The 20,059-nt window shown below is 37.4% G+C and overlaps 1 protein-coding gene across 6 annotated transcripts; it reads right to left on the bottom strand.

Moving 5' to 3' along the window:
• Nucleotides 1–1,738: 1,738 nt before the first annotated feature.
• Nucleotides 1,739–14,984, bottom strand: LOC131538368 (gastrula zinc finger protein XlCGF57.1-like). Of its 6 annotated transcripts, none has more exons than XM_058772218.1 (5): nucleotides 14,791–14,873; nucleotides 13,253–13,420; nucleotides 12,251–12,382; nucleotides 11,062–11,271; nucleotides 1,739–5,906 (listed from the first exon to the last, which is right to left on the bottom strand). In XM_058772218.1, exons 3-5 carry the CDS (start codon nucleotides 12,294–12,296, stop codon nucleotides 4,609–4,611), a joined length of 1,554 nt encoding a protein of 517 aa, XP_058628201.1. In that variant the 5' UTR covers nucleotides 12,297–12,382; nucleotides 13,253–13,420; nucleotides 14,791–14,873; the 3' UTR covers nucleotides 1,739–4,608. The 6 variants fall into 6 exon arrangements, with proteins under 6 accessions (XP_058628201.1, XP_058628200.1, XP_058628202.1 ...); XM_058772217.1 differs by lacking the exon at nucleotides 14,791–14,873 and adding an exon at nucleotides 14,320–14,376; XM_058772219.1 differs by lacking the exons at nucleotides 12,251–12,382; nucleotides 14,791–14,873 and adding an exon at nucleotides 14,320–14,376.
• Between the last annotated feature and the right edge of the window lie 5,075 nt (nucleotides 14,985–20,059).

Raw genomic sequence — 20,059 nt, 5'->3', positions numbered from 1 at the left:
TAATGGGTGTGTTCTGTTGAACACAACTGTGCTTCGCCTCAAAGTGCATGGTCCACATTGCCACCAGAGGACCAAAAGCCTGTATCAGTTCCGGATAGTGCTCCAAGAAATGATGTTTAGGGAGCAACTTCTGCTGTGGAAATACACTCAAAGATCTGTCTGTGCTCAGATATTTTGCTGTCAAGGTAGCCAATGGACTCTTGAGAATGTACTGGTGAAACTATCCGTTCCACTTTTTTTTTAGGGTCCATAAGAATTAACCATGCATAACCATTCTGCCTCTGTTTAAAATATAATAGAGGCACAATGTTGACACAAGAACGAAAAGCTCTCTGCAGGTGTCTGTACATCACAAGGGGCATGGTGCCTTTTCAAGTGTGAACAAATTTTCTAGGGCCCCACGCCCAGGCCCTAGAAAATATGAGAATATTGTGACCAAACAATTTTTTTTCAGTGGCAGGAATGGGCTCACACATGCAAACTCGAATGTTTTCATAAGCATTCATAACATGTTTCTAATTACTGAAGCATTATTCTTAGCGATTCAGAAATTCAGTTTAAAAGTTCCTTTTTTGACCACAAACGCAATAAACAAGTATACGTTAAAAAGACAAAATAAAGCTTACCTCTCTCTTTTCAGTGTCTACGTTGCATTTCAGAAAATATCTTCAGCCACTAACACACAAAAAACAAGTGTTAATTGATGGTAAAACGCCAAAATATAATATATTATTTAGTTAACAAAAAGTTAAAACTTACCCCTTCTCACCGTCTTCACATGTGCTTCACAAAATGGCTCCGGCTGGAAAGAGTATTTGCATATCACGTGGCTCACAGTCAAATACTTAAAATTTTATGCTAGGTTTACTTAATTTTAACGTAATTGTAATAGTTGACATGATTTATGTTATTTCATTTTACTTACGCATACACTTAAGTTCACCTTGTAACTTATATTTTTGCATTACACGCACTATATATGTTATGCAGACATTGAAACGTTATGAATACTACGTTTTATGTGTTTTAATATGTTTACTTTCATAAGTAATGGTTGTTCAGACAACAAATCGTTTTTGTACTCTGAACTTGTCAGGAGAGTAGTATCACAGTTTAAATTGTTGCTCATATAAGCCCTGAATCTCCAGCATCTCCTGAGTTCCCACTCAGCCTCCATCTCCCGCCTCCTCTTCCAGAATCAACCCGTTCCTTGGCCTCGCCTCCACTGGCTCCTGTCCCTCGGCCTTTCCTCAGTCTGCTCCACCTTGTTATGTGGATCCCCCTCAGGCCTTCCAGAGACCAGCTCCATCTAGGTGTGAGGATCTCTCGTCTACACCTCTGAGACCTGGACTCCACTTGATACTCCCTCATCTCCACCATGGACCCTCATCCCACTGGCTCCACCATTCTCATTAAACTACTAGTTTAGTAGGTTTATACTGCAAGTAAACTTAAGTGTTTTTTAAGTGAACTTAACATTATACTTACAGTTTATAATTCATATATTTTTAAACTTCAAGTATACTATTGTTCCTATTGAAGTGTTTGAACTTTAACCCTTTCCTTGCAAGCATTTTATTTACAAAAAAACATGCCAGCAGCAGCATTTTTGACCGTTTTCACCAAAAATAAAAATGGCCCACAAAATATTTTGTTGAATCAATATCTGAACATAGTTACAACCTGTTCGTTTTAAATCTGCAACATAAACGAGACCTCAAAACAAAAGATATCAATGCAAATTGTTTTATTGAATTAAAGTCAAGTCAAGTCAAGTCACCTTTATTTATATAGCGCTTTTAACAATACAGATTGTCAAAGCACTTAACAGTATCAAATTGGAGGATAGAGTGTCAGTAATGTACAAGATTAAACACTCAATTTTCAGTTAAATTAATACAACAGTCAGTAATGATAATAAACAAAAGTCTAAGAATAACAAAGCAAATAAAAGAAAGAAATATAACAAAACTTTTAACTACATGATATAAGAAACGCAAAGAAAAACCAAATGATTGTGAGTCAACAAGATCTTACATATTGAAGCAGAGCCACTCCTGAGAAACTACTCCATTTAACACAACACTCCTATATACCCTAGCTAATTAACAATTAAGATGGGGAAGACTAATCAGAAACTGCCACACTCTGCCCAATAGGATCCAGAAAAGACTCCAGGTCGTCACAATATACATTATATCAAAAGAAAGAACAGAGCCTCTGCTTTTAAGCAATAAAAAAAATGTATGCTAATGTCACAATTTTTTTAAACTACACTTGAATGTGGATATATTTAACTAAACATTTTGAACAAAAATCATGTTTTTGTCAAAGATTACATCCGGATCGTAGGAGTTTATCAACACTCTCAAAGATTCACAGTAGTTTTCTCTTCATGGGTTTGACATTTCATTCAGTAACGCTAAGCAGTTTTGATTTTTAAGCTGTTTAATGATTACATGTGCGTATGCAGTGCTTCTATTGCTTCAGTCTGATGCTTCTTCACTTGTGCACACTAAAAGTATAATTCCTTACTTTTAGTTTAAAATAAGTACACTAATCACATATGAAACAACTTTTTTATAAGGGTACAACATTTACATGATTTTTACACGACTTTAATGTATGTTAAAATCGAACTGTCTTTCTCTTGAGCAGGGGTCTCCAACCTTATTTCATTCGGGAGCTACTTTTTAAAAATGAAAGCAGCTGAGAGCTACCAATGTTAAACAGTACTTAAACCTCTTAAATAATGTATAAATCCAAACTGTTATACATGGAGTTGTTAAAATGCGCTGGAAATATAAAAATACACACACCGAAATATTTTTATTAAAAGTTTTATGACAAAAGCCAACAAATAAAATTAGCAGCACTATGCACTTTTTGTTTGCATAAACAGTGAAATAAAACATTTTTAAAAATCATGTACGGATTTTAAACAAACAAAAAAAATATTCATAACATGTTATCTACTGACATGTACTACATGTTCAAATAAAGTTTTGACCATTTTTAAAATAAAATTGTAACATATCAGCCTTTAAATCTTTTTTTTTTTAATAAAAGGATGAGTCAGAATGATAAATAAAATTTTATTTGCTCCATAAACAGTTCTTCATAAGCTAATGTGCATTATAAAAATCTCAACACTTCTGATAACGAGGTAGGCTATTTTCCATTGACCGGTTAAGATTTACAACAAAAATCTGGGCTGATTTTCACATTGGTCTGACTCTGAACAAAAATATGGCAGACAGACTGAATGAATTTGTAAATCCAGTTTGACAGCAGATGGCGCTTATGAACTGCAGAAAAGAGCTGTTTCCACGGTAACCTCTGCAAACAAAGCTGCGCTGCGCTTCTAAACACTGCTTTATTACGCGTTATACGGAGGGAAGATGGAAAGCAAATGCAATCGAAAATTTTCTGAAGACAGTCGGTTTCCTATTATGCATTCGCACAAATGAAATGAAATTCACACAATGAAATCAAATATTCTTTCTTATACTACGGGGCCGTTGAATGCTTGAATCTGATTGGCTGACGAACGTTCTGAGGTGTGCAATTATTTTCAGAGAAACGCACGGTGAACGTAGTTCCAGGCAGCTCTTGACCGCATTACATGACCATATCACTTCGCCAAATGATTTCTGTTATTTCAAAGGTTTTACAACAGCAAAATAACCAAAACCCACAACCACACTGGCCAAATAAATAAATATAGTAATCAAAAGGATAAAAACGACAGATCATGTCCATGTTTTTGCCACAAAAGTACGGAAAGCACACATACTCTATCTCTCCCGCTCTCTCTCTCCCTCACAGACCGCACACACATAACAGTTACAGTTTGCACACACTGCGCTAATGTTGTTAGCGCTACTCTGACGATTTTATCAGTAAACAACTTAAAAACTACATGACTTCTCACAAGCGAGGTAACAACAACGGCGCTGTTTGTGAAGAAAATGAACTAAGTTTCACTATAACTAGAGACATTACTGCCGAACACTATTGAGAGACGTACAGAGGCAATTTTCTCTCTCTCTCTCATAACTTAGTTATTAACTGTATTAACTGCATTAATCTGTTAATGGCTCAAGCCTCCGTTACTAGGTTTAAAATGACATTTTGGAATTAGCAACGGAGGCGCTGGATGAAATGCGGAAGAAATAATCCTACTCACAATAGCGATTTAAGTAGAAATACCGGACGAATGCCTTGAAATATATCATCTGATCGATGTCTTGAGGTGTGACCGCATCACCACCTCGGGTGTGCATTATTTTTCTAATAATCCAACGGCCCGTCGTCAATTATTCCTTACTTATAATTTCCCTCAGCAGTCTGCCTTCAGTCATGCTTTCACACAAAACTACTCTACGTGTTGCGTCTGCGTGAGATTCTTCAAATCGCGATAATCAAATACGGGTTTAATGATAATTAAAATATGTAACGGGATCATTAAAATAATCTCACGGCCAATATATGTCTTGGCGAGCTACATCCAATCAGGCCATGAGCTACTGGTAGCTCACGAGCGACGTGTTGGAGATCCCTGCTCTAGAGTGAATGCACAGATGATTGCTGAAATTTCTCCTTTTTCTAAACCTTTTGTAACACTGAGGACAATGGCAGTTTATTTCCAGAATGAGTTCGCAAATGCCGTTTCAGGTTTGGGTTACTTTTGAAACTCTTTTCACACTGAAGACACTTGTAAGGCCTCTCTCCAGTGTGACTTCTCATGTGAATATCAAGGCTTCCTTTAACCGTGAAGCTCTTTCCACACTGAGGGCAAGTGAAAGGCTTCTCTCCAGTGTGAACTCTCATGTGAATCTCGAGGTTAATTCCGCGTGAGAAACTCTTTCCACACTGATGACATACAAAACTGTTCTCCTCTGTGTGAATCCTCATGTGATCATTAAGCGGTACTTTATATCTGAAACTCTTTCCACACTGATCACAATTATACGGTTTCTCTCCAGTGTGAACTCTCATGTGAGTATTAAGGTTTCCTCTAACTGAGAAACACTTTCCACACTGAGGGCAGGTGAAAGGCTTCTCTCCAGTGTGAACTCTCATGTGAATCTTGAGGTTTATTCTGCGTGGGAAACTCTTTCCACACTGATGACATATAAAACAGTCCTCTCCCGAGTGACTCCTCATGTGATCATTAAGCTGTGCTTCATATCTGAAACTCTTTTCACACTGATCACAATTATACGGGTTCTCTCCAGTGTGAACTCTCATGTGATTCTCGAGGTTTACTTTGCATGGGAAACTCTTTCCACACTGATCACATTCAAAACATTTCTCTCCTGAGTGAATGTTAATGTGATCATTAAGGTGTGCTTTATATCTGAAACTCTTTCCACACTGATCACAATCAAAAGGCTTCTCTCCAGTGTGAACTCTCATGTGGACATCAAGTTCTTTTTTCTGTTTGAAACTCTTTCCACACTGAGAGCAGATGAACGGCTTCTCTCCAGAGTGAATTCTCATGTGAATTTTAAGACTTCCTTTTACTGAGAAACTCTTCCCACACTGTTGGCAGGTGAAAGGGCTCTCTCCAGTGTGAATCCTCAAGTGGGATTTAAGGGTTGTTTTCAATGTAAAACTCTTTCCACACTGAGAGCACATGAACAAATTCTCTCCAGTGTGGATTTTTAAGTGGATTTTAAGACTTCTTTTTTGAATGAAACTCTTTCCACAGTGTTGACAGCTGTAAGGGCGCTCTCCAGTGTGAACACTCGTCTGCACTTTAAGGTTTGTAGTTTCAGATTTATAAGTCTGTGAGTAACAAAAAGATTTTTCCCCAGCCATGAAATCATGATATTTCTCATCCTGATTTTTCTGTTCCATTTCATTCAGGTCTTGACTCTCCTCTTTCAGTGGCGTCAGGTCTAGAGTGAACAGAAACAAACACAAGTTAACACCAGTTTAATGGCACAAAGACATGAAAGCCTTCAGACATGTAAAACATCAAATCCAACAACATGTGTAGTGATATCAGATGTTAGATAGCCTCAAACGAGGCACCACTAAATGCACTGATTTTAGATTTAAGTAGCACCCCTAGTGTAATGGCTTTGGGCTTAAATATTAATATTAAGTCTTGGTCATACTATTTTACGGGGGGACCAGCCAAGGAATTGCACCTTGACAATAAAGAACAATCTTGGAAGACTAAACAAGAATTACAATTAAATTGTAGGAAGTTGTAGTCTGACCAATCTGAAGGATTTGTGAGATATCGTTAACTTATAGAGCCTTTTTATTGTATTATCAACACAAGGAACACACAAGTGTAATAAAAAGAGGTTTTATTAACAAAGGGATAGACGAGAGTAACTAACACTACTAAATGGATACAATGAATGGATAAAGTGCAAAGATTGATAAATGGAAGTGGCTGGCTGTATTTCCATTTCAAAACAATCAACGCCCACATTAGTAAAAGGAGGCTCGTCTGCTATAACACGATCCTCAGGCAAGTCTGCTATTTTCTGTATTACAGGTTTGGCATGCAAACGTCTGCATTTCGAGTACTGCGCTATGACCTTTCTAATTGCAGAGTTTGATTTTGGAATCCAGTACTTTTGTCTCAGTCTTGCCAACATATGGTTCCTACTTTTCCATGAACCTCATGAATTGGCGGTCCTCCTGTGACATCTCAGGTTTGTCTTCACTGCAGCATTCTGCAAATTCTGTATTGTACTGCTGCACTAACAGGTGTTCAATACTCTCAACAAAAATCCAGTTGACAGCAATGGCTGGCTGCATTTCCTTTCCAATACAACAGCTATCAGTTTCTTGGCTGAGCCCATTTACTACACAACCCAATGTAGTTTTTAATGCATAGGGACCATTTCCTTTGCTATTAATGACCTGCCAAGGTTGGTTACTATCAACAAACCAATTTCTGCATCAATAGTAGGAAGGGACACTTTACTCAAGTAAGGCCATTTCTCTGTGTGTCGTTGTGAGGGAATGTTTTCTTCTCTTACTGGAAAACTTTTCTGTGTGTAAATACTTGGAAGATCTATATACTCTTTTTCTTCCAGTCCACATACTTCCAGATCAGACACAATGTAACTATCCACTGGCCTTTCCTGTCCCATTGTTCGAAGCAGTATTTTAGTTTTCCTTCCTCTTACATTCAACTGTTTCATCAATGTCTCAGTACAAAACGTAGCTGAGCCACCTGGATCCATAAAGGCATATATCTCCAAAGTTTTCTCACTCTTTTTGGATTTGACTTTTACGGCCACAATTGCAAGAATAGACTCACCTTCTCCGGCCCCAGTACAACCGCATGATTCCTTTTCAAGTGAGACCAGAGCAGAGGATACACGTTTTTCCTCTGTGCTGTCTTCTTTCTTTTGCTTGTGTACTTGATCATCGTTCTTATCAATGTGGAGTATACTTGGGTGTCTCTGTGAACACTGTTGGCATATCATTCTTTTTCTACAGTTCTTACTAAGATGACCCAATGTCAGACAGCTGAAGCATAAGCCATTTGACTTTAAAAAGTCAATTCTTTCTTTGGAAGAGCACTCTACAAATTTACCACAGGACTCAAGTGTGTGGTTCTTCTGACAAAACAAACAAGGTTTCTCAAATGCGCTGGCAGTTACCACTGAGGTTCTTTTTGCAGGAGAGTCTGGTGCTTCCTTTCCAAGAGGATTGATGGCTGTGACAAAGCTGCTACCTTTTTGTGGAATTCTCGAAAGATGTGGCCTTTCTTTTTCCTTCACCCCCAACAGAAAAGCTTTGAATTTCTTCATACAATAGATCCGTGACTACCTTAGCTTCTCTGTCTATAACGTCCACAAGGTCCGCAAATCTTGCTCTCCTTCCACGTTGTTCATGAATTTCAATGGCTTTATCTCTCCATTTCTCTTTCAATTGAATGGAAGCTTTGAGATGACAACTCTAATAGTTGTGGGATTGTCCATTTCGTCCATATATTCAAGATCTTCCATTACATTTCGACATCCAGTAAGAAAAAGTGCATACATTTTCAATGCCTTTCCATCCTCTGTTTTTATCTGAGACCAATTCAGCATTTTGTCTATATAGGCACTAGCTATTTACAGCTAATCGCCAAACTCCTTGTGCAAAATATCCCAAGCTTTCTTGTAGCCTTTATTAGGTTCCATATGAACACAGCTACGGACAAGATAGCTTCTCCACCAGTGTACTGTTCCAAATAGTACAATTCATCTCTTGCACTCTCTGTTTTGGTGTCGATAGCATGTTCAAAAGCCCTGACAAAGGTTCTGTATTCCATCAAGTTTCCTGTGAATATTGGAATGTCTCTTTGTGGCAAATGTCACCTCAGTGATCTCGTTCTGTCGTTGCATCACTCTATATAAATGACCTTCGAGTTCCCCAGAACTTCTATCTTTGACAAGTTCTTTTCTAGATCTCGTACTTTGGGTTCTCTTGAAAGGCGGTGGTGTCAGGTCTCTTTTACTATGCTGCTCCACAAGGGAAGGGTCTTTCTGTTCCTTCATACAATGTATGGACATTGATTGACATTCACTTTTATTTTCAAGCAGGAGGTCATCGTCATTAAATACCTTGGGCTTGGCAAAAGAAGCTGCTATTTCTGCATCAATCTCCAACTGCTCTTTTTCTGCCTTCAATTTTGCCACCTCTTGCTCAATGGATTGTTTCTTTTTTTCTTTTCTTTTTCCTTTTTGTTTAAGGTGAGCTGTAGAACTTGAACTGTGACTGGATGCATTTGACATTAATCCAGCGATGGACCCATAATTATTTTTGTGTCTTTGTGATGAAACAACTGAAACACTGTCTTCAGGTCCAATGTTAAAAGCTTCTATCTTTTCTTTGTAAGAATCCAAGTTTACGTCTGTTTTACAAACACCAATATATTCAGCTTTAGGCTGAAACCAGTTATCATGATCTGCCTTTCTTTCTTCCTCAGACAGAAGCACTCCTAATTTAGCATTGAGGCAATTGAATTCTTTATTTAACTCTGGAAAGGTTTTCTGAAGACTATCAAGTTTGTTCATTAGCTTGGTAATCTGGCCAAGTGTTGCTCTTTTGTCCTTTATGAGATTGTGCAGCTTTAGTTCTAATGCCTTTTCAGTTACCTTAAGTGTCCTTTTCGGTCGGACGTTGGAAGCTTCTTCCATTTGCAATGTATCTTTTGCCACCTTGTGGTGAGAATCGGTACTGCAATGTGCTGAGTCATCGTCCTCCATTTTGCAAGTCATCAAGCCTCTTAAAAAAGAAATTTCCAGCAAATTGTTCAAACAGTACCTGTTTATGTAAAACGTCCCTCAAAACAGGATATTCCAACTGACTGGATCATGCGCAATAACTTTTAAATGTCTCGTGCGCTCCATGTGCATTGTTCCATAATTGACATGAATCCACATCCATGCGATCGCTTAATCCTTTGAAGTTAACGCTCATCAACTAGATCTTGTTAGAAAAAAACAATAGTTCCAAAAGTTTATAATCCGTTCAGCATTTGTCCTTCAAGAGCAGTTTTTGACTAGATGTAATGGCACTCCTAATGATCTAAGTTTTGCAAATGTACCATTCGTTTAAAGCAACCAGTCTGACGCGACAAACTCATCCAAGTCGTTATATTCCTTTTTGATTCCAGTCTATTTGTACTTCAAAGCAGGAACAATCTTTTAACTTTATATAACAACACAATATGGAATGACGGTCAAAAACTGTATTGCTCCGTCTCTTGCTTGCTACACCACTAACTAGGATATGACGTCTTAGTCACTTCATCAGTTAGTAAGAACATAATAAAAGCATATAATAACAATATAAACATTCTTAAAAATGATAAAAAATACAAATGCAGTAATAATAATTTTAACAATACTTCCAATATTCTCATGGCTCTAACAACTTTCCACACATTGTATGGAAAGGAGGCTCGCCATCTTGACCGTTGTTCACTACACATGTATTATTGAACTACTATTAATTTTCATGGTTTCCTTCTACTTAGCCAACAGCAAGAAGGCTCACAATATAATGAAGAAGAGATGAAGAGGATGGCCACAATGCAAAAAAAATATTGAAAGAATATTAAAATCCAACAGGAAAAAGAATAATTGTTGCTTTTGTATTTGTAGGAAATAAATAAATTTAACAGCTGTGGTGGTGGTTACGGCATATATCTCAAACTTTCCTTCCATCTGGCATCCTTAAATTCAATTGCATTTTTATGACACTATCCCCCGGTTTCACAGACAAGGCTTAAGCCTAGTCCCAGACTAAAAGGAAAGTCTGAGCTGTTTCAACTGATAGAAACTTGCACTGATTGATCTTAAAATATATCAATGCCTTTGTTTTGTCTCAAGATTTTTTTTCTAAGGCATGTTTATAAAAATTACTTAAATGTCCTAACTGAACTATGGCCTAATCCCTGTCTGTAAAACCAGGCCTAAGTGTGTCCCATCAGGTAATGAAAAGTTCGACACACTTGTGTTCTTCATCCTCACTTGAACACTTGGGCCAAATACAGGACATACAGAAAAAGAAAATATGCTATTTTCACTTAGTAAAAAACTGAGTGTTCATCCGAGTGGTACAAGACTTTGTGACGTTTGTTCCACTTGAATTTGAAACACACACACAATTGAGTGGATTCGAGGACTTATGTGGGTGTAATTGAAATTTTTTTGTTCATTTTGACCCGATCATAGGATTGAAATGTCGAAATACAAAATCTGACCAGAAATCCAGAAATAAATTATATCCAAAGAATGGCTGACTTATTGTAGCCCACTCTGTGCTGATTACAGTGTAATCAGACTTTAAACAGGGCATGTCAAAACTTCTCCAGGCCCCCAAAACACCCTCAGACCCCAGAGGGTTAATAGCTAAAAAAGGTACGTAACAGTTAGATACTCCTGCATAATTTATTGATATAAATAAATGATTTTCATTGCTTTTAGTTCAGAAGTAGACATTTAAAGATACACAAAACAATTGTTTTAGCTATTTATTGTTTTTCTTAATTTGAATGACTGAAGAAAGACTTTGAGAATGAAAACCAACCTGTTTGTTGTGTCTCAGTATCTTCATGTTTGACTCTGAAATCTTCTTCAATCTTCACGTCTTCTCTCTCCTCTTTAATAAACATCATCTCTGTTTGTTGTTGCTCAGTATCTTCTTGTTTGACAGTAAAAGCTTCTTCAATCTTCAGGTCTTCTCTCTCCTCTTTAATAAACGCCATCTTTATAACAGTGTGCTTCAGCAGGAGTTTCTCTGTGTGTTTAAGATGAGAATAATTAACAGACAGATCTCTGTGTGTCTCAATCAGCTCTAGTTCAGTAGTCAGCACACTAGTAAGAGTCAGAGTTAATGCACTTAAATGACCTGTGCTGCGTTTCCTGAAACCTTCTTAGGGGCCGTTCACATATCGTGTCTTTTGCGCATTCAAGTTCGGTGTGACACACTAATTTTTTTCAGGTGCGTCCACGCTGCATCGAGATAACAAAATCTCAACTTTTCAGAATGCCGCAAGCACAACGCAGGTCATGTGACTAGAACCAACCAATCAGCTTCCTCACCTTTTGCGTTGCATTGAAACCTCAGCAGAAAAATGGAGGAGCAGCTCATCATTGCGATCCAGGGATTTCCTGAACTTTATGAGCTTGGAATAACTGGTAAGCATGATACTGTTTTTACATTGATGTTTACTAACTGGTGTATCAGTCATGCTAGCTGTTACCTTTTCCTTGCTAAGATAAACTATTATATATAAAATGGTAGAGAATATCGCTGTCAGTCAATGACAATTGTTTGCAAACGTAATGTAACATGTAGCTGTCCTCTGAACATTAATCATTATGTTTATTCAGAGGATGAGGGCAGAAAGAAGTGGAAGTATTTGAGGGATAAATATATAAAGGAGAGGAAAGCAGAAAGGGAGAAGAGAAGTGGTTCTGAGGGAGGAAGTCAGAGGAAATGGAAGTTCACGAATGCTCTCGGTTTTCTGGAGGCCGACATCATCCAACATCCCACCAGATCAGCTAGACTCTGAAAGTAATGAGGTAGCTTTCTACACAAGTTTGAAGTATTTCTGGGTAGCTGTCAGTATTTGGATAATTTAAATATGCAGTGTTTACCTGACTAAAAGCTAATACATAATAACCTACTTTATCAATCTTAAGTCATGATTAATTTTTCTGCTAAAATAAACTTTATTTTCACTCCTAGGACAGTCTCATTACATTGACCCTACTTCCTGTAGAGCCAGAGCCCAGCACCAGCAGCCTGCCAGCAAACATCCAGTCTGTGTGTCCTACACCGGTCACCCCGGTCTCCAGACGTCCCTCAGTGGGAAAGAGGAGGAGAAGTACAGAGCCAGACCTCTCTGGAGACAGAGGAGCATTCTAAGTGACCCGAGTATACATCAAGACTACGATGAACTCTATTTCACGAGTCTCGTTGGAACATTTAAAAGACTTCCTCTGCAGAAAAAAGAATGAAAATCGAGCAAATTCTTTATGAAGCTGAGTTTGAGTAAGGTGGGGGTTATTTAGTGGAAACAGAGGTGATTGTCTAACACATATCCTTAGTCTAATCATTGTGTAATTGTTTTTTTTTTTGTCAGTGTTGATTAATACATGTGAATGTTTCTAAAACAACTGAATTTATCAATAAATTATCATTTGAAAATAAGGCAATGAGGCAAGTTGTCTTAAAATGTAATTAGTTTATTAAAGTGGTTATATGACGTTGCTAAAAAGAACATTATTTTGTGTATTTGGTGTAATGCCATGTGTTCACGCAGTTTAAGGTTAAAAAAACACATTATTTTCCACATACTGTATATTATTGTTGCTCCTCTATGCTCCTTTCTGAAACGCATAGATTTTTTTCAAAGCTCATCGTTCTGAGAAGCGAGGCGTGCTCTGATTGGCCAGCTATCCGGTGCGTTGTGATTGGCTGAATACCTCAAGCGTGAGACGGAAATGTTACGCCCCTTACTGTACTGTGATGCCGTGTCCCGGCGCGACGACACAAAAACAATAAAACCCATTATAAACGAGGCATTTGTTGCATTCAGTGGGGACATAATTACTGATTATAATGACTTATTCTGTCTTTTTACGTGTTGCGTTGCATCGCGCCACGTAAACATTACCATGTCTGCATTTGTGATCGGAGAAACAACAAACAAGTGCTACTCTACACTGCGCAAAACTCGCGTTTGAATAGTCAGTAGCAGAAACATACTTACAGGCTGTGAGTCAGAAGCACCAGACTGTCCTCGCAAGTTGTAATTGCCCCACTTTATAGAAACAGTCTTTGTGCAGCTGGCAGCTACACTCTCAGCTTCAGGAAACAGTGAAGAACATCTCTTAATAATTAGAGCGCTGTGTTTTTATAAAGCTGTTTCATCATGAGCCTGCAAGAGACGAGCGCAACAGTCAAACGTGTCCATGTTTACATAGAAAAGCAGCGCAATCAAATGAAGAACTACTACTGTGTCTGATATTTCATGTTTGCATCACGGTGACAGACTGAAAGCTGCTGTTCACTGTTTTACAGAACATTTATAGCTAATAATAGTCTACTGTGTTATACCTCCACAGTCATTTTGAAATTTAAATTACTTGATAAGTTTTAAAAGCATTTCCTCGTATTATTTCTGAACATACATGTATAAGACAAGTTTGTACAAGGCGTAGAACAGTTCGTGTGTCTTTTCTGTAAAGATATTTAACAAGTGATTTGTTTAACAATTACATCATGCTGACAGCTTCATGTGTGCTGCACTCGGAAGAGAAATGTCTTTAACTAGAGGGTTAATTAAAAATAAGTTACTTGAATCATGTGGTATTTACATTTTCAAGTTGACTAGTTAAAAATTTTACAAAATCGGTCAAATGTTCTGAGAAAATTTAGACACCCCTGATTAGACTTTAAATCATCTGGATTTTAGTGGTGATCATTTATTATAATTATTTTATATGATTTAGATCATTATTATACCCTCAATATTAGTTTAATACGAATTAATGTGCTTCTATTTTGAATTAATATAAATGCAGATAATATGCTCTATAGATAAGCATTAGAATACTATGAAAAGATGTTTTCTGTGTAAATTTATTTAAATCGTTTCAATCCAAACAGTGTTTATGATGAGCTGCTTCACTATACACAGAGCGACACGAGACTCATTAACGCCATTAGATACACCACAGTATTACACTCGGAAATAAGTAATTATTTATAAAGTTCACTATAGACTTGTCTAAACGGGCAGCGTTGATTTAAACGCTTAAATAGTTAAAAACACACCTTTCTTCAGCCGAATCACAGATGCAGGAGCGCGGCGCAGACCAGTGACGTCACGACACCCCGTCAAAATAAAGGTCCCCGCGAAATAATGCGTTTGAATTGATCAAAGGCTAAATTGCCGATTTACAAAGTTATCCGTATCACAGAGATTATCAACGTTTCTGCTGGTGTTGATGTTCCTCTGTTGTTGCAGTAATGACAGCGATTCTTGAATAATGTGGAAGTTTGTCCTTTGCAGCTGGATCTAATCAACCACACGATCTTTGCGCAATAGTTGCCGGTGAACTTCTTCACTTCAGTCATACAGAAAGTGAAAGTACAAAAACAGTTTTCTAACGCTGCATTAACAGCACATATTCTCTCAGAGACAAGAGAAGAGTCTACTTCAGCATGTGCTGATAACGGTAGAAATGAATAGAGCTGTTTTAAAGACCCTGTCCACAACAACACGAGTTTCATGTTCATATTTACCCGTCAATGTTGGATTTGTGGAAATAAAGAAGCTCATTAGCTTGTACCCATCTTGTCCATCTCGTTCCTGTTGAGACAGTAACATGATGAATTCTACAAGTGTAAGAATGTTTAGATCATGTTTATTATTAACTCTTTCACCGCCAGCGTTTTTTTTTTTAAGTTGCTAGCCACCGCCAGCATTTTTGATGATTTTCACCTAAATTTGACGGCCCTCAGAATATTTTCTGCTATGAATATAAGAACATATTATATATCAAAATAAAGAACCAAGCCTCTGCTTTTAAACAAAAAAAAAAAAAAAAACTTCATGTGTTCATGTTTTATCACCATTTGAATGCAGATGGGTTCCATTAAAAATACAACATTTTGGACAAAAAACTGAGAAAAATGCATTTTTATCAAAGTAGTGCATTTTCATGCAAAATACATTCAGATGTTATATTCTTTCACCTGTAAATAATTATATGAATCATTTAAATTGCATTCAATAAACAGAACAAACAGACACACAAACATATACATACATATGATTATACACACACACACAGGCTACATACATACATATACTTTGCATGCACGCACACACACACACACGCATACATACATACTTACATACACAGACAGATAGATAGATCTATAGATAGATCACACGCACGCACGCACACACACACACACACACACACACACACACACACACCCCTATTCAGATCGACGGATCGGTTATAACTACAGATGTTTCTGTGTCTGTAAATGCATCTCTCTCACTGACTACATCGTCCCGATCAGATTCAAAATGGTCAAAGCATGATCTAACATGCTCACAGATGTTTTGTTTTGTTGTTCTTCGTACGTCACTAACTCAGTGAGCTGGATTTGATTGTTGACGATTTTGCTTGATCTTGGATCATTTGGTTCTTCGAAGCTCATCCTGGACTTGCTGTCATAGCAACAGGTCCGTAAGCTTAAACCTGCTCGGGAGCAGGGGCCCATTCTTCGTACGTCGCTTATTACATCTGAGATGAAATGACACATCCAAGATGATATCATCGCGCTAATCATGTTTTGGCTAATTCGGTTCTTCGAAGGCACCTGTTGTTGATGATTAGTATGGCTGGATAGAGTTATCTGAGATAATCGCGTGTTCATGGGTTGGTTTAAAAGGGCAGATGTATCGATACTCGAAACCACGATCAGCAATGCAGTGATTGGCTGGCGGCAAGACAGCAACGTAATGACATCATATCATTAAAAAAGACTCCTGACGAAAAAGTTGACACATTTCTGGACCTTTATAAGGAAACATCCAAGCAAACAAAACTACATAAATCTTATAATTGATAAAACATTTGTTTTATTTGAATTGTTTTTAATTGATTCCCAATTATTTATATTCACGATTTCTAGTATTTGTACAGGCTTTACATTTTTATATCAATGTAGTAATTAGCAATTCATTTAATTGTATCTTTGAAACAGATTTGTTACGTGACAGCATTAATTAAAGTTTCTTAGAGATCCAGTTATCTGCATCTCCTGCGCTCCATCAAGCCACTCCCATAATAGCTGTCACCACTCAAATTAATGCACGACTCTACATTATCTGTATTGCATGTATAATGATGGGTCAGAAGCGTGTGGATCCATTTGCAGCGTCACTTTAATGATCTTAATCAGGGTCAAACAGGCAGAGGTAACACAACAGCAGTAGGGATATCAGAGGCAGAGTAGAGACATAAACGGTACCAGGCAGGAGTCAGGGCAGGCGGCAGAGAATCAAGAGTCGCCAACAGTCCAAGATCAAACACAGGGAAACTATAGAGCACAAGGGAAACTATAGAGTACAGGGGAAACGCTCAGAATGTCAGCCGGGGCAAAACAAGACTTCACAATGAGTGTGTGTGTGTGCGCTGCTTAAGTAGAGCAGTGAATGGGGAACACCTGTGCAGGTGATTAGTCTCTGTACGGGGTGCATGGGAATTGTAATGTGAGAATGTCAGTACTCAGGTGAGGGTGCCCTCCGGTGGCCATCGGAGAGAGCCACAGAGGTCTGATTCATGACAGCATGTGTGTATGACTCTAATACAATTATGAAGTAATTATTTTATGACGAATAAATCTTTCAGTGAGTAAAACTATAGTATTATAGACTACACAACATTATTATATTGTTTTTAAATTTGCTTTAAATTATTATTATTTTAAATTACTGTCTCTGGATCAGTAGGGTACTCTTGTAATAAAGTAGCGGTGGCTGGGACAAGATTTTTAGTATCAATTCTGCTTAAAAAGATGCGATCTAATCCTGTTTACATGAAACAAGCCTACTCCCGAGCAGGTTTAAGCTTACGGACCTGTTGCTATGACAGCAAGTCCAGGATGAGCTTCGAAGAACCAAACAATCCAAGATCAAGCGAAATCATCAACAATCAAATCCAGCTCACTGAGTTAGCGACGTATGGAGAACGGACCCCAGGTTTATTTCATGGGAACAGGATTACATTGCATCTTTTTAAGCAGAATTGGTACTTAAAAGCTGTCCTAGCCACCGCTACTTTATTATAAGAGTACCCTACTGATCCAGGGACAATAATTTAAAATAATAATAATTAAAAAATGAAGTTGAAAATAATATTATATAACGATGTTGTGTAGTCTATAATACTATAGACACAGACAGTTTTTTTTACTCATTTAAAGATGTATTAGTGATTAAATAATTATTTTATAATTGTATTGGAGTCTTACACACATGCTATAAATTCTGAATCGTTCATTTGAGTGGTGATAGCTGCCTCTGATATCCCTACTGCTGTTGTGTTACCTCTGCCTGTTTGACCCTGATTAAGATCATTAAAGTGACGCTGCAAATGGATCCACACGCTTCTGACCCATCATTATACATGCAATACAGATAATGTAGAGTCGTGCATTAATTTGAGTGGTGACAGCTATTATGGGAGTGGCTTGATGGAGCGCAGGAGATGCAGATAACTAGATCTCTAAGAAACTTTAATTAATTCTGTCATATAAGAAATTTGCCTCAAAGATAAAATTAAATGAATTGCTAATTACAACATTGACATAAAAATGTAAAGCCTGTACAAATACTAGAAATCTTGAATATAAATAATTGGGAATCATGTAAAAAAAATTACAAATAAATTAAAAACAGTGCACATTTCATTTATCTATTATAACATTTACTGTATGTAGTTTTGTTTGCTTGGATGTTTCCTTCTAAAGGTCCAGAAATTTGTCAAGTTTTTCGTCAGGTGTCTTTTTTAATGATATGATGTCATTACGTTGCTGTCTTGCCGCCAGCCAATCACTGCATTGCTGATCGTGGTTTCGAGCATCGATACATCTGCCCTTTTCGGGGAACATGAGAACGCACAGTAATCTTAGATAACTTAATCCAGATATTTTAATCTAATACGCAAATTCGTTTGAAGAACCAAATAAACCAGAGATCAGTTATCAGGATTAGAAGATCTGGCATCTTTCAAATCATCTCAGATGTAATAAGCGACGTACGAAGAACGGGTCCCAGATACCACAGATGAATCCTGCTGACTTTCACTTGAGTCTCTTCAAACTGATATTCTATGGTACAATAAGGTCCATGACTACTGATGGTGTTTTATTCTTGAATCCATGGAAAGCAGCAGCAAACACGTAAATATCAGGTATGATTTACTTGTTTCACTTGTTGAACAGAATCTGTTGCAGGAATGCCTCAAAGTCTGTTCACATCTCTGTGGTTAGATCAGTGTGCACAATAATGTGTCTTTAACCTTCATTATGTATGTTTTGATTATACTGTGCTGCAAATAAAATACAAATAATAATTTAAAAAAAAATTTTTACTCTCCTCACATTCTTTCTTACCTGCCTCAGTCACAGTCACACTGATGGGCCATTAGGGGAGGGCCCTTTGTCTCTCAGGTGTGAATCACTAAATATTTATGCCCGTTGCCACTCCCTCGCATATATCTTTTCGAACACAAAACATGTCTTTTAAAAATTTAAATCAATATATTGTTTTCTGTGAAGGAGTAAGCAGGATGATTTTCACATCATTTTGAAGTAAATATTCTAGCCTACAAGAGGTTTTATGGCCTTATTTCAGCTACATGAAACTGATTCATTTGGCCCAATTTTCCAAACCATTCACACAGTTCTCGAAAGAAAGACACACGTTTCTCAAAACTTTTAACACATTCCACCTGCTTTCACGCATGCTCCAATTTGCTCAATGTTTTCTGCAAAACTACACAATAACAGCATCATTTTGCAAAGGTTTAACCATGTTACCATTTAGAACACACAAATACACAATATAACTACCTCAAGAATCACAAAATGAACACAAATAGCACACATTTGTCCGTGTTTGAACAATCGGCAAAACTGATGACACGGCAGTCAGAATCTCAGGATGATATGAACAAGAGCACATGTGGTTATGTGTTTTGGAAAATGAATCCTGGTAATGGGAGACAAAGAGGAATAGGATGAGAAAAGAAAAATTAAGGAGATGAGGTCAAAGGTAATTTGTTCCTGATGAAATGTAAAGCACTATAGTTGAGCATGTTCTTGCATGGAATGATCATGAGGCAAGCTGCCTTACACATTACATACAACAGTACATAGTAGCAGTACTTCAGATGAGAGACCTGTTCTTTGTACTGTAAATACTGTAGCACACAGCCTCAAACTCGTAACTGTTGAATTGATTTGTAGCCAAGTACTTCTTACATGTATTTGTGCAGAACTGAGAGTCGACTGTCCAGGGGAGGCAGAGAGAGTCTTTTCTCAGAAGACTATGAAACTGGTATAACAAATAAGGATATTACCAATACTGTAATGCAACTTGGCAGAGGATGCTGTATTTATTTATTGCTGTACAGAAACTGACAGGATATTCCAATGTGTGTTTACTGTATATTCAGTTGTTTGGTTTTTGTACTTTTGGTAACATTTTTTTCTAATTTACCACTTTTTCTCTTGTCTTTGACAGTGGTATTTTCCCAAAAATATATCCCTCATGGAGTCTGACCAGGACTGGGTATGATCGGTTTTTTCCCCCTTTTAGTGCATGCTTTTTTTTTTGTGCTACGTTTATCTGCATAAATGCAACAATGCAAGACCAGTCATATAACACACTCTGGAAAAGAGCTAAAAGACTGCAACTAAAAACTGAAGCTGTCCATGCAGGCAAAGAGAGACTGCCAGTAGATAATATGCAAACTTCACATAAAAGAAT

This window comes from Onychostoma macrolepis, chromosome 04 (genome assembly GCF_012432095.1).
Source record: "Onychostoma macrolepis isolate SWU-2019 chromosome 04, ASM1243209v1, whole genome shotgun sequence".
Classification (NCBI taxonomy): domain Eukaryota; kingdom Metazoa; phylum Chordata; class Actinopteri; order Cypriniformes; family Cyprinidae; genus Onychostoma; species Onychostoma macrolepis.
The sequence above is the reverse complement of the archived record's forward strand: the minus strand, read 5'-3'. Positions and strand labels throughout refer to the sequence as shown.